Below are 12930 nucleotides of genomic sequence, written 5' to 3'. Positions count from 1 at the left end.
TTTCTTGAGCAAATAATTAAAGGACGTAATTGTATCATTCTTTTCTACTTCCAGCAAAGCTAAAATCGGATTGGATATGGATCAGATATCAATATATTCGTATCCATATTTGTTTTGTCTGACAAATACAAGTACGGATATGAATATTATTCGGATGCAAAAATTTATATTCATATTTATTTTAAATAAATTTAATATAATTTAGATACTGAAAATATAAATATAATTATAAATATAAATTAGATAATTTAATTTTATGATTACAGAATCAAAAAATATTACTAAATAGATGATAAATCAAGTTAATAATATATTTATATAATTTTATATTTTTTTAAAAAATTAATAAGTATTATATAAAAGTATATAGGATTATAGATAGAATTGGATATTTGGATATGGATTGGATGGTTGTCTATCTAAATTCATTTTTTTTTTTTTTTGAGAGATATGGATATTAATCAAATTTTTAAATTTTTGTCCGTATCTGAATTGATTTGGATGTAAAAATAAATTCGGATGGATATTATCTATATCATTTTTATGCCTAATTTTTAGTGTTATTGTGCTGTTAGGAAAAAACATGACAGGCCTTGAAATCAGTTCACTATCCTGAATGATGAGCTTCTCCGTTGTCTAAAATGGAGTTCGTGCAAGGGTTCTTGGCTTATCTAAGCTAATCATTGTCAAACGCCATGATGTGGTCTCTCACAAGCATGTTAACTTATGGGGTACTGAACCAAGTCACTCGATGAAGGGAGAGGACTTGAGCTCAAGATTTTTTCTTATTCCGTCCAAGTTTTTTTTTTTTTGGTAACATATTCCGTCCAAGTATTTGTAACCATTCTGCAAAGCGCCTATGCAAATGAGGATTAAAGTTTCTTTAAGGTCCTTAGGGACATGTTACCAATTAATTGACACTTTGGTGCCCAGAATGATGGCCCGTATTCTTTCACTGAGCCTTGGAGGAATTGGGACTCTTTCTTGCTGAAGTTTCATCATTGCTTGCAGCTTAGATTGTGCGTTTGAGATGCCCGTCATCATTTTATATGTCTTGAGACCCCATAATCTAAAGCAAGATCTTAAATTTTATAAGGCAGTACTATCTCAATTTTTTCATGAAATGAAATGCATTTGAAATCTGAATCTTTAATCTAAAAATTTATCCGGCAAAAATCTCCTCTTAAAAATACTCCAATTCAGTCCCCAAGCATCCAGGAGATATCGAGGCAGGAGTTCCCCACGGAACCCCCCAGTACTTACTCTTACAATGTTGTGGTGCAGCTTTCTCCATGGCGTGGACTGAGCATCTCGTGCTTCCAAACAGCCGTAACATTCTCCAAAATGCTACAATCAGCGGACATTATTCGTACATACCTACACCAAGTACCGTCATCCTAATTACTGCCCCAAATAGTTCTCTTTGCACGTACACAATCGCACACGTGGGGCACCTTGTGATTGAAATCTTAATGATAGTTTCGTCAATTTCTCCATCTCCTTGGATTATTCGACTGTTGCGGTCAGAGTAGTGCAAGCTTCCATCGAAGCAACCGGGTTTCCAGTTGAGTTAAAAGGCCTGGTGGACGTGGCCTTGTACATGTTGGGGCTTGCAAACCACACAAACTGAAAGAACGTGTTTGCTTTGAGGCATTGACATCTGGCACGTGCAACTCCACTTGCGCATCCAAGCTTGAAGCCGATGCCAAAATTATGTGGTGATGAAAACCGCTGCTTTAGCACCGGGGTAATCGATTCTAATTCTCTATCAATGTCAACATTATTGAGCTCAGGCTTCTTTTTCTCGCCCTTCCCAGTTCTCTGATCATTATTCTCTTCTATTACTTCTGAGGTAATATTCTTTTCATGATGTTATCACATCCCTCGCTCTCAGGCCACTATTCTTCCCTTCTCCCTACTTGCACCACCAGGCGAAGCCCATTCACTTTAAATTCTCACACTTCCAACAATCTCTTCCATTCCAGAAGCGACAATCCAAGAGTCGTGCATTAAGAATTTGACTCTTCAATAAGTAGAAGTAATAGATTGTAGAAAGAGTTGTGTCATATACTCAAATCTTAAGAACCATGGTTCAAGTTGTAGAAAGAGTTGAAGCCATGCAAAACATACCGTGTGACTGTGTGAGAGTACTGGATTCGATCCAAAACCTTGCAGCGTGCATCTTACGAGTCCTTATGAACATGCAGATTGAACCACTTTTCTTGATTTATAAGACGCCTTGAGCCCTTTTTTTTTTTTTTGGTCCAAAAAAAAATGCCTTGAGCTCTTTCAACGGTGTTAGATGTGTTAGATATTGCCATTTTTCCAAAAATCCTTGAATGATATCCTAGCAGTGTAATTTGAGTTGTTTTAAACAAGAATATTTAGCTCTTTATCATGAAACCGTTTTGTCTTTGTTTGAATCACGTAAACCTACATCTGATTAATTTAAATTGAGCTTGTTGACCTGCGCTTTTTCCTCCATGGAAAAGTTGGGGAAAGCCCAACCACGTCTGTTCCAACATAAATAAAACCATTTTGAACTAAAATATTGGCAGGAGAATAAAACAATTATATCCCATTCAACACTGGGGATGGGGTTGTATCACAAAAGAAGATGAATGCACCATTGAATCACCTATTGATCACTTTAAGATCTGTGTAGATAGATGAACAATCGTTTAGAGTGCTTTGAGATCTGTATGGTTGGTGAATCAGTTAGCGAGATATTTCTATCTGAATTCGAATTTAGATTGTATTGTTGGCATGGCATAAATTATTGGATTGTGTTTTACACAGTTTTTAAAACATCACTATTTTTTTTCTTTCATCCGATAAAGAAGATTAATAATTCTTTAACACCGTACAAAAGATACAACTGGAACCGCTTAAATCAAAACCCCTAGTTTAATAGTTTATCAAAAAAAAAAAAATCAACACTCCTGTCCTATGGGTCAGGATGCATTCCATCAAAACTAGCAAGAATCCGATGCAAGTTTGGTTCGATTTCACCGATTTGATTGGTTAAGATTTGATTTTTGCTCACCCCTGCTCCAATGGGTCGCGGTGCTTTCCATCAAAACTAGCAAGAATCCAATCGGAGAGCTGTTTTGGAATAAGTATTATTTGTTTACCAAAATAGACGACAACTCATTTCCACCGGATCCAAACCGGTCCACTGGAAAGAGGCAGCCCTGTGGAAACGAGCATCCGACCGTCGAAGAATTCGAAATTTGAACCGCCGTCTCAAGCGAATAAAACCCTTCCCAACGGTCACTTTTTCTCGACTCCCTCGAGAAGGAAGACGAAGAGTAGCCTCCCGGCGTTTCTTGCAGGGGAAAAAGGATCGATTTTTTGGGTTGATCTAAAAAAGAGATTTTTGAGTGGAAGACTAATCGAGGAAGAAGAAGGATCTCCAATTGACTTCACCAAGAAAACTCTCTCTCCAAATCGCATCGCCAATCCTACCCCTTCTGGTGAATTTCTTTCGCCTTTTCGGTTTTCAGTCCGTCCTTCGTTTCATTTCCCATGACAATATTTTCTCCATATGATTCAATTTTGGGATTCTTTAGATATTATCTGTTCCTTTTCTTTACCCTTTTTTCTTCTTTTTGGTTGCCCTCTTTTGATTTCTTCTTTTTTTTTTCCCCCATTTTTTGGGATTCTTTAGCTGTTCTCTTGTTGCTATTTTGCCCTTCTCTCATCAATTCTGGTTCCAGGTTCTCCAAGAAGAAATATTGTTATGGAATTTGCCCAAGATGCCGATGAGAACAGTGGGCATTTTCACAAAATTATTGGGCCAAGATCACAGAATCCGGCGAAACGAATCAAGATCCCCAACCCTTTAACCACACCGGCAATTTCAAAGAAGAAGATCTTGGCCGAGAAGAATGATTCTCCCTTCTCAGATTCTTGTGATCTCTACCACGACAGAACCCCACAAGAAAATGCCATGGTGGTTTCGGGCCATCCTGGTGCCAATTCTCGAGTCATGCCCCTTTATTCGAAGGTCTCTGGTGATCAAAATGCCATAAACCCTGATTGTTCTCAGGCTCCATATGATCCGCTGATCAATTACACATCCCCAAGGCCAGAGTTCCTCCGCTACAATCCAAATAGGCGTCAAGAAATTCTTCAGCGCATAGAGGGAGAGATGAAGAAAGAAGAAGAGGGATCAGGGGCCGAGTGGAGCTCTTCATCTGATTCCAAGAAGACCGCCGCGGAGGAATCATCGTCAGCGTCTTCCACACCTTTGCCGACATCCTTCCAAGTAAAAGATGTTCAAGAAAGTGAGGAAGTTGTTAGTGATGCCGAGGATGATGACGCAGAAGAAGAGGAGGTGGAGGTGACGCCATGGTATTCTAGAATTGCATGGAGGTTACTTCTTGTACTTGGGGTTTTGCTGCCCTCATTTTTTTACATATCTTTTATGAATTATGCTTCTGTTCCTACTTTAAAAGAATATGGAGGCCTTCAAGAAAATTATCAGATGATTCAGGATGGAGGGCTTGATCAACGAGCCCATAATCTGAACAAATTTCCTGGAAATTTCTGGGGGATCTTAATGGGATTGTCAAATGTGTGCTTGGACATACATTCCAGGGAACTAACATGTGCAATTGATGGTTTGAAAAGGGAAGTCCCAAAAGAGGAGGATTTGGAAGAAGGAATATCAATTATCCATCTCAGAAGTTTAATTGAAGATGAAAAGTTGGATGAAAAACTTCTAACGTTGGAGGATACTGCTAGAAAGGATGCATCTGAGGAGAAGAAATCCTTTGATGGAACTGAACTAATAACAGAAAGAGAAAGAGATACAATGCATGAGAATAGAACATTAGGTGATATTGACTCAGTGGCTGAACAAATGAGTGAGGAGGTGGCTAGTTCTAATGAGATTGAGCAGGAAGCATATACTGAAGGAAACACTGTGGCACTTAAAGATGAAGGGCGTGAAAAGGTTGAGATTTTGAGAGATGAGTCGATGGAGGTACACAATATTGCTGAGCTTTTGAAAGAATCTTCACAAGTTTCAGAGACTGAATTGGTTGCAATTGACTCATCATTTGGTCAAGATGCCCCTGATGTTTGTGGTTCTTTTGAACCAAAGCAAGATCTTGGAGAGGAGGTGCAGGTTATGGGCAATTCTGATTTTGATGAATGCTTGCATATTCCTCAGTCCAAGATTGCCGAGGGCATATCATCCAATAATCAGAAGCTAGAAGAATCTGAAGTCTCCAGTAATTCTGATATAGAATTGAAAACGGACAGCATTTATCTGTTTGCATCAAAGTATGTGCTCCAACTGCTATATCTTTTGACATGTTTGTCAACGATTATTGTTTTCAATGGCTTGCTCAAATACTTAAAATTTCACAAGATCTCAGCATGTGAATCTCACATTCCTCCTGCTCTCAAACGTGCTTCTGAGTTAGCACTTGAGAAGAATAATAGGTCAGTTGTGTCTGCGAAGGAAGAAGTGGAGGACAAGAATAGTGATTCAGATGTTTATCAGATGCCTCTGACTCATTCGAATGATGAACAAATGAAGTTTAATGGAGTTCAACCACCAACAGTGGAATTGCTTGCAGAGTTCTTAGTCGTAGAAGGAACTATCCCTGGGAAAGGTTCAGGTCAGAAAGTGAGAAGGTCAGCTGACTCGGCCGAGGAATTTCAATTGTTTCAATCTCAAAGGAAGATTTCAGTGAAGAAGAACCTTCCATCTTCAGCTAATAAGGTTTATCCATCTCCTTTAGAGTCTTCATTAGCAGCAGAGTCCATTTCAACCAGAAATTCTCCAGTTCGGAAGCTGCAAAAGAAAAAGGTATTGCATATTTGATAATTAGCAAGGCATTTGATTGATTGCATATTCAGATATTCAATAGGTTCTGAGACTAATACAGAGACTATATTTGTTACCCTGTTGGCAATTACTTGGATCATGCACAGAAATTCAATAGCATAATCATTTTGCTGTGTGTTTAGCACAGGCTATTCTTGCATCTTTTTTTTGAAATGATTGGTGTGCTCCCACCAATATCCTTAAAAAAAGGGGAAAAAGTTAAAAAGCTGAACTTACGTCAAAGTAAAGTTTTGCTTGGCTAGTCTTTCCCATACTTTATGATAAACAACCACATATCTTGAACTTAGTGAATATGGGTACATATGCAAATGCTCAAGGCTTGTCATAGTTGAGATTGTTGAATAGAGATGAGGATGGAAATAAAACTAATAAAAAGTACACATATGAAACATGATTGTGCTTTTGTTAAATAATTCGAATAAGTTTTCTTTTTTAAGTAAAAATTTAAGATGCACTATATGTTAATGTGCTGCCTGTCAATATATCAAGATGGATTGCATTCTAGCTTTTGTTACTGGGGAAGCAGAATAACATGTCAAGGATACATCAGACGAGGAAAAAAAATATTTAGGACCTGTTTGGATAATCCAATAGGATTGCGCTAGATTTCTTACCGGATTCATGGATGGGATAGCCAATCTGAGCATGGCTCATACCCACTCCATACCATCCTAGCCTAAATTTTGGGGGAGGAATAAAGGAGGTCTTTTTTTATTTCCTGCTGACCATTAGGCCCACAGTCCGAATCTTTGACTTGGACATGTGTGGTCCTTTGATGATTGTGGATTGGGTGCTAATGGGCTTGATTCTTGCAGGATATCCTGGAGGAATACCAAACAGTCCCTTAGTGCATAACCCCTTCTGACCTATGGGATAATGGTGAAACTCAGTATCTTAATATTAATCAAGATAAATGTAGAAGAGTCCTTTTTTAAAAAAAAAAAAAAAAAAAAAAATCCCATAGTTGATCTTTCAGATTTTTTCAGAAAATTTGTGATAGAGCAGGAATAAATATAACTATATGCCTATATGCAATGATATATGCATATATTTTCATGAATAGGAACAACAATTGGCAATCGCACTTAGAATTTATTGTGGCAGCTCTTGCAATTCTGAGTTTTGATTGTTTAGACTCAAAATGTTACCAAATGTTCTGTCTGCAAAATTATTCTGCCTTTCTCCCAGGAGTATGGGTCCAAATCAAGAGTTTGTTTGGAAATATGTTTGGAAGTGAATTATGTAATAATCCAGATAGCCCTAAGATGCTACATTAATGATTCTGTGTGAACACCTTCTTCTGGATTTAGGATCACTCTTTGTTCACACGTTTCTGGGTGAAAACTGCTGGTTTATACAACAAGCAGATGGTTTGTGCATGTATTCATACTTGCATATAAATGTCAGGATATATTTACCCAAATTCAGTCATGCTAGCTACTCAAATTTGAACTTGAGAATCACATCTGTATTCTACGTGGGCTAAATGATTTTTTACTTCTATTTTGGTTTTCAAGTAAATCAGTTTTTTGACTGAGCATATTTGAGCTTTATCTAGTACAAAAATATTACTGTCACATCTGGATTGACCCTGTTCAAAAGATATGCTCGATGTTTACCAGTCTGAGGCAAAGTCATGGTTCTTATAGAATCTCTGCTTTGCAGGTTTTTTCCATTTAATAGGCTTAATTATTTCAAGAAACTAATCTTGGTGTATGTGTCTAATAGTTATATCATGTCTTGATGAAATAGGATGCTGAAGATAGAGAAGAGGTAGTCAAGGAGTTAACTCCTCCTTTGAGGCGCTCAATCCGACTCCGCAACCGGGTTACTTCTCCTTGAGCTGAAGATGAGACAGTTCTTTTAGTGCTGATCGAAACAGTATCCTGTTGTTTCATGTTCCGATTTCTTTGACTTGTTGTATTGACAAAACGAATGCTTCCTAGTACCACTGTACTATTAGAAAGCTTGACACAACTGGATGATTATTTTTAACATGTAATTCTTTTCTCCCGCTTGACAGCTTTAACTCTGCATGAAAAGAAATTTAAGAAGTTTCAGAGTGCATCTCACATAATTTTTGCCTCATTATTGCTGCATCACCTCCCTTTGATAGTTTTGTCAACACAAACCTTTGTTTTGTCTGCATCAATGATTAGTCAGGCAAGTTGGCAAGATCTTGTTAACCCACCAAGCTACAAGCAGTAGGTTTTTATCTATTCAGTTGCTGATTTCAGTGATTTATTTAGGGTGCATTTGATTAGTCATTAAAAAATATTTTTTTATTTTTAAATTTTTAAAAAATAAAAATTAAAAAATAATATTTGGTAACATCATGAAAAGTAAAAAATAAAAATTAAAATAATTAAAATAATTATTTTATATGCAAAGCAAAAAATTTTTGCTTTTCAAAACTTGCTTTTTCGCTTCTCGACATCTAAAATGTCAAATCAAAAAGTAAAGAGTCCGAACTCTTCTTCCTTATCGAGCTTTTCATCTCCCCACGTTCTTCTCTCTTCCTTCCCAAATCTTTCTTTTTCGTCGAGTTCTTCACCTGCCGTCCCCAAATATTACCTTTTGCTTTATAGCACGTAGTTATCAAAATATTTTTTATATTTTTATTTTTACTTAATAACAAAAATCAAAAAAATAAAAAATATTTTTTAAAAATTTAAAATTTAAAATTAAAAAAATATAACCACATGCATCCTTAGTGATAGAATCTCCATTAGAAGTGTGAGTTCCTTGAGATCAAGGATCCCCATCTCAATTTATTTATATGAGTAGCCGAATGATTTGTCCCGTATTAACTATTTTATTCTGCCTCTCTGACATACTTACATCCGAGAATAGCCAACATTCTGGCTGGTGATGGAAGTTTGGGTACTATATATTGCAATCTGTTATTGCAGTTTGATACTTGGGAGCATCTGCATCCAACGAGCAACTTGTGTATATTCTTATACACGGGATGGCGTTGAGGTCAAGGGTACGTCATCTTTCTATTAGCTCTGGAGAAGCTTGGAGCCAACACTCAAATAATGCATATTAATAAAAATGGGTGACACATATTTTTATATTTACACTTTAGGGTGCTGAGGCCTTATTTCGATGGATAGTCGGTAGTCGGTTTGAAATCGATTAGGAATTACGTCTGCCATTAGAGGCGGGATTGCCGAAGAATGACGTATCGATACCGAAGAAGGTATACACGTCAAGATCAAGATGAAGGATGATGATAGAGTTTGGAGTAAGATGGTGCTAGGCTCCACTCGATGCTAAAATAAGAAGATCTGCAAAACAAGTTCTGCTGGAGGTGGCTCCGACGAAGACACTCTGACGCTCAAGTCAGTAGAATGGTTTAACAGGAAAGAATGACAGAATCTCTAGGTTTTGAGATAGTGCATCTATCATCATCCTTCGTCTTGATCTTGACTGTGCATATCTTATCCGGCATCGACACATCATTCTTTGACAATCCCGCTGCCAACTAACAAGCGCAATTCCTAATCGGCTTCAAACCGACTACCGATTATCCATTGGAAAAAGACCGCAACAGTTTGGCACGCCAGGTAGGAGGGCCATTGTTATGGAGGGAGCGGAACTTTAGTCCCATATCGATTGTTCAGTCAGATCACCTTGCCTTATAAGGCTTGGCAGCTTCCCTCTCACGTGGAGGCGTCTTTTGGGTCCGGTCACTTTGGCACAGGCCTAAGAGGGCAAAGCTGTGAGGGGTGCACCCATGCTGTACGAGGTACATCTCAGTGGGCCCTCAAAACGGACAATACCTTCACGTCGAATTGGACACGAGTTCCGACCTCATAAACCTGACTGACCAGACCGCAATACTGGTGGCCTATGTAGGTCTCCCCCCAATAGGCAAGGTTCCTTGACTGGGTGGACCAATGTTATGGAGGGAGCGGGACTTTAGTCCCACATCAATTGTTCAGTCAGACCACTTTGTCTTATAAGGCTTGGCAGTCCCCCTCCCACGTAGAGGCACCTTTTGGGTCCGATCGCTTTGGCACGGGTCTAAGAGGGCAAAGCAGTGAAGGGTGCACCCATGCCGTATGAGGTATATCCCAATTGGGCCCCCAAAATGGATAATACCTTCACATCAGGTTGGACACGAGTTCTGACCTCACAAACCTGACTGATCGAACTGCAACATTGGCGGCCCATGCAGGTCTCCTCCCAACAGGCAAGGTCTCCTGACTGGAAGGGCTACTGTTGCGGAGGAAGCAGGACTTTAGTCCCACATCAGTTGTTCAGTCATGCCACCTTATCTTATAAGGCTTGGCAGCCCCCCTCCCATGTGGAGGTGCCTTTTGGATCCGATCGCTTTGGCACGGGCCCAGAAGGACAAAGTCATGAGGGGTGCATCCACACCGTACAAGATACGTCCTGGAAGTTCTCCAAAGCAGACAATATCTTCACATCGGATTGGACATGGGTTCCGACCTCATAAGTCTGGCTGACCAGACCACAACTTATGGATTTTGTAAAATCATCAATAAAAAGCTCTAAATTATTTGCCAGTCCAGTTAATCATGTAAAGTAGTTCGAATGTTTAATAGCCATGAGGAAGAGTAAGCATCTTTAACCGGTTCATTTGGTCTTTTTGGTTCTCTGTTTATTTGGTACGGCTACTCTATTTTGTTCTTTAGAAGACTATGAGGTTTGAGGTGAGGTGAATGTTGTTGGACTCTCACATGAGGCTATGCTGATGTGTTCAATTTGTTTATTTTTGTCACTGTGATTATGCAGACTATACTGCATTTCTTTTCCTTCTGATAGGACCTTAAAAGTTGTTGCTTTGATTTGATACACTGCTTTCCACCTGGAAAGTCGTTGCTGTAATCATTGTTTGGACTGTTGGATAGAGTTTTATCTTAAATATCTTGTGTTCTTATGATATTACTATCTCCATTGGCATGATTCATAAAGCTGTTAGGAGAAAAATGCTTGATAGACTTTGGAGTCCCATCCCTATTGAATGACCTGGTTCCTTTCTGCAGGTTTAAGGCCAGATACATCGGATAATGGATGCAACCCTGTGAGACCGGGTAAGCTTCACTCTCGTCACAGTGATTTTTGCTATGCTGCATTGTCTTGCTCTTACCAAATACCATCCATTTTTTTCTTATCAGTCCCATCAGGGACCAGGATAGATTATGAGATGCACAAAAGGTGTGATATAGGATCGTCACATGAGTCAGCACTCGTTTATCGAGAAGATTTATATCCTCAAATGACCTAACATTTGTCCAAAACGCGGTCATCTACTCGTCTCCATCACCATGTAATGCGTCTAGAGTCCTACCGATCTGTTCTTATTCAGCAGTTGAGTTAGAAACCTACTATTTTCACCGGCCCCACAGGATAGGTGGGTGGAGTGTTACCTGCCTTTAAGTTGGGTGTGAGATGCTGCATGCGACCAAAGGTTACGAGGAACCGAAGCTCAATGATTGGGTGGGTCGGCAGGCGACGATTTAGATTCGGTGCCGTGGCCTTTAGGCCCCTTTTTGGTGCTTGCTTGTGCACGTGAATGCATAGCCGAAAAGCAATCATCAACTTCGGCATTGAAATGAATAACAATAAAAACTTTGGCATATAAGTGACGAATTTGTGAGTGACAGCTGCCGAACTTCGTATCTAAAGGAATTCAAGCAACTTTTCTAACCTAGCTATTTAGCAATTATCTAGCGTGATCCTAAATCAACCAAGATAAAAAAAAAGACAAATAATCTTGAAGAATTGGAATTTTGTCTTAAAAAATTGCTCGTAGAAGGGCCCGGCACCTAAGTACATAGTCTGCAATCTCTGCAAATGACTGTTCAATGTGGTTCGTCGGCTGCCCCTCAAGAACAAAAATAAAGGAGGTATTTTCTTATTTTTTATATGCTGTGACCTAGCACTAGCTCCCACCTAACTCTTCTCTAATCTGGTCGCTATCCTTTGGTCTTAGATCAATGATATATATCTAAGATGTTTTGAAGGTTTATGAGGAAAAAAAATGTTGAGATAATATCTATCCTTATATATTTTTTTAAGAAAGAATCTGTAATCTTAGATTTTTTTATTATATAAGTAAGGAAACATAATTAGCTTACTTTTTGAAATGTTAAAATGACATGAAATATCAACCATTTTTCACTTAAAAAAAAAAAGAAGAAATGTTAACTATTACAAAACTTTCTAACCTAGGTCATTATCGTAAACAAATATATAAATTAATGAAATGTTGGGTTATTAAAGCAATAAAATCTAATTTATATAGTTATTTTAATTGTTGTGTTCATCTTATATTTCTTTAAGACTTTTGAATGATCGCACTATAACTATTGTGGCCTCGTGACATGTACCAATAGGTGGTACTTTACACACACACACACATATATATATTATGTTCATATTGTCAATTGTGCCGCATTTAATAACAAACATGATTCATCTATAATCAATTTAGTATGCATATGCTAGATGTGACTTTAAGTCAATGGAGTGGGTCGAGTGGCTCAGGTCACTCTTTTTTCATTTTTTTTTAATATAAGTTAATATTCTATACCTACAATAGCTGGAATAATCATAAGACTCACAGAACCCAGTTAACCGATGCAATATATTTTTTTTGAACTCCTCTATTCATAATATATATTTTGATAGAAATTATGGACATGATGTGACAGAGTTATTAGGTTTGCAAAATCGACCCTTCCTGAAAGGAGAAAGTGAATCATAGAGCTACTACTCTAGCTTTTCTCTAATATCATCTTTTACCCCTCAAGAAGAAAATAAATAAATAAATAAATAAAGAGGTGGGGGGAGGGGGGGTATTTTCTTATTTTTTATATGCTGTGACCTAGCACTAGCTCCCACCTAGTTTTTCTCTAATATGGTCGCTATTCCTTGATCTTAGATCAATAATATATACACAAGGTGTTTTAAAGGCCGTAAGTCAGAAATATTTGGATAACATCCATCTTTATATTTTTTAAGAAAGAATATGTAACCTTAGATTTTTTTTATTATATAAGTGAGAAAACATAATTAGTTTAACTTTTTGA

At 38.0% G+C, this 12930-nt stretch overlaps 1 protein-coding gene across 1 annotated transcript; it reads left to right on the top strand.

Annotated features, from left to right (window-relative positions):
• The first annotated feature begins 3284 nt into the window (after positions 1-3284).
• On the top strand, positions 3285-7918 carry LOC105040263 (uncharacterized). The gene is made up of 3 exons (XM_010916723.3): positions 3285-3476; positions 3720-5824; positions 7616-7918. The coding sequence occupies exons 2-3, from the start codon at positions 3743-3745 to the stop codon at positions 7703-7705; spliced, it is 2172 nt and encodes a 723-aa protein (XP_010915025.1). The 5' UTR covers positions 3285-3476; positions 3720-3742; the 3' UTR covers positions 7706-7918.
• Positions 7919-12930: the final 5012 nt, after the last annotated feature.

Source organism: Elaeis guineensis, chromosome 2 (assembly GCF_000442705.2).
Source record: "Elaeis guineensis isolate ETL-2024a chromosome 2, EG11, whole genome shotgun sequence".
Lineage (NCBI taxonomy): Eukaryota > Viridiplantae > Streptophyta > Magnoliopsida > Arecales > Arecaceae > Elaeis > Elaeis guineensis.
The sequence above is the reverse complement of the archived record's forward strand: the minus strand, read 5'-3'. Positions and strand labels throughout refer to the sequence as shown.

What these genes read in the sequence shown, in the direction of transcription:
- LOC105040263 (XM_010916723.3), top strand. Translation starts at nt 3,743, where the DNA reads ATGGAATTTGCCCAAGATGCCGATGAGAACAGTGGGCATTTTCACAAA. An exon ending in GGAAGCTGCAAAAGAAAAAG is followed by an intron (nt 5,825 to 7,615) that starts GTATTGCATATT and finishes TTGATGAAATAG; the next exon opens with GATGCTGAAGATAGAGAAGA.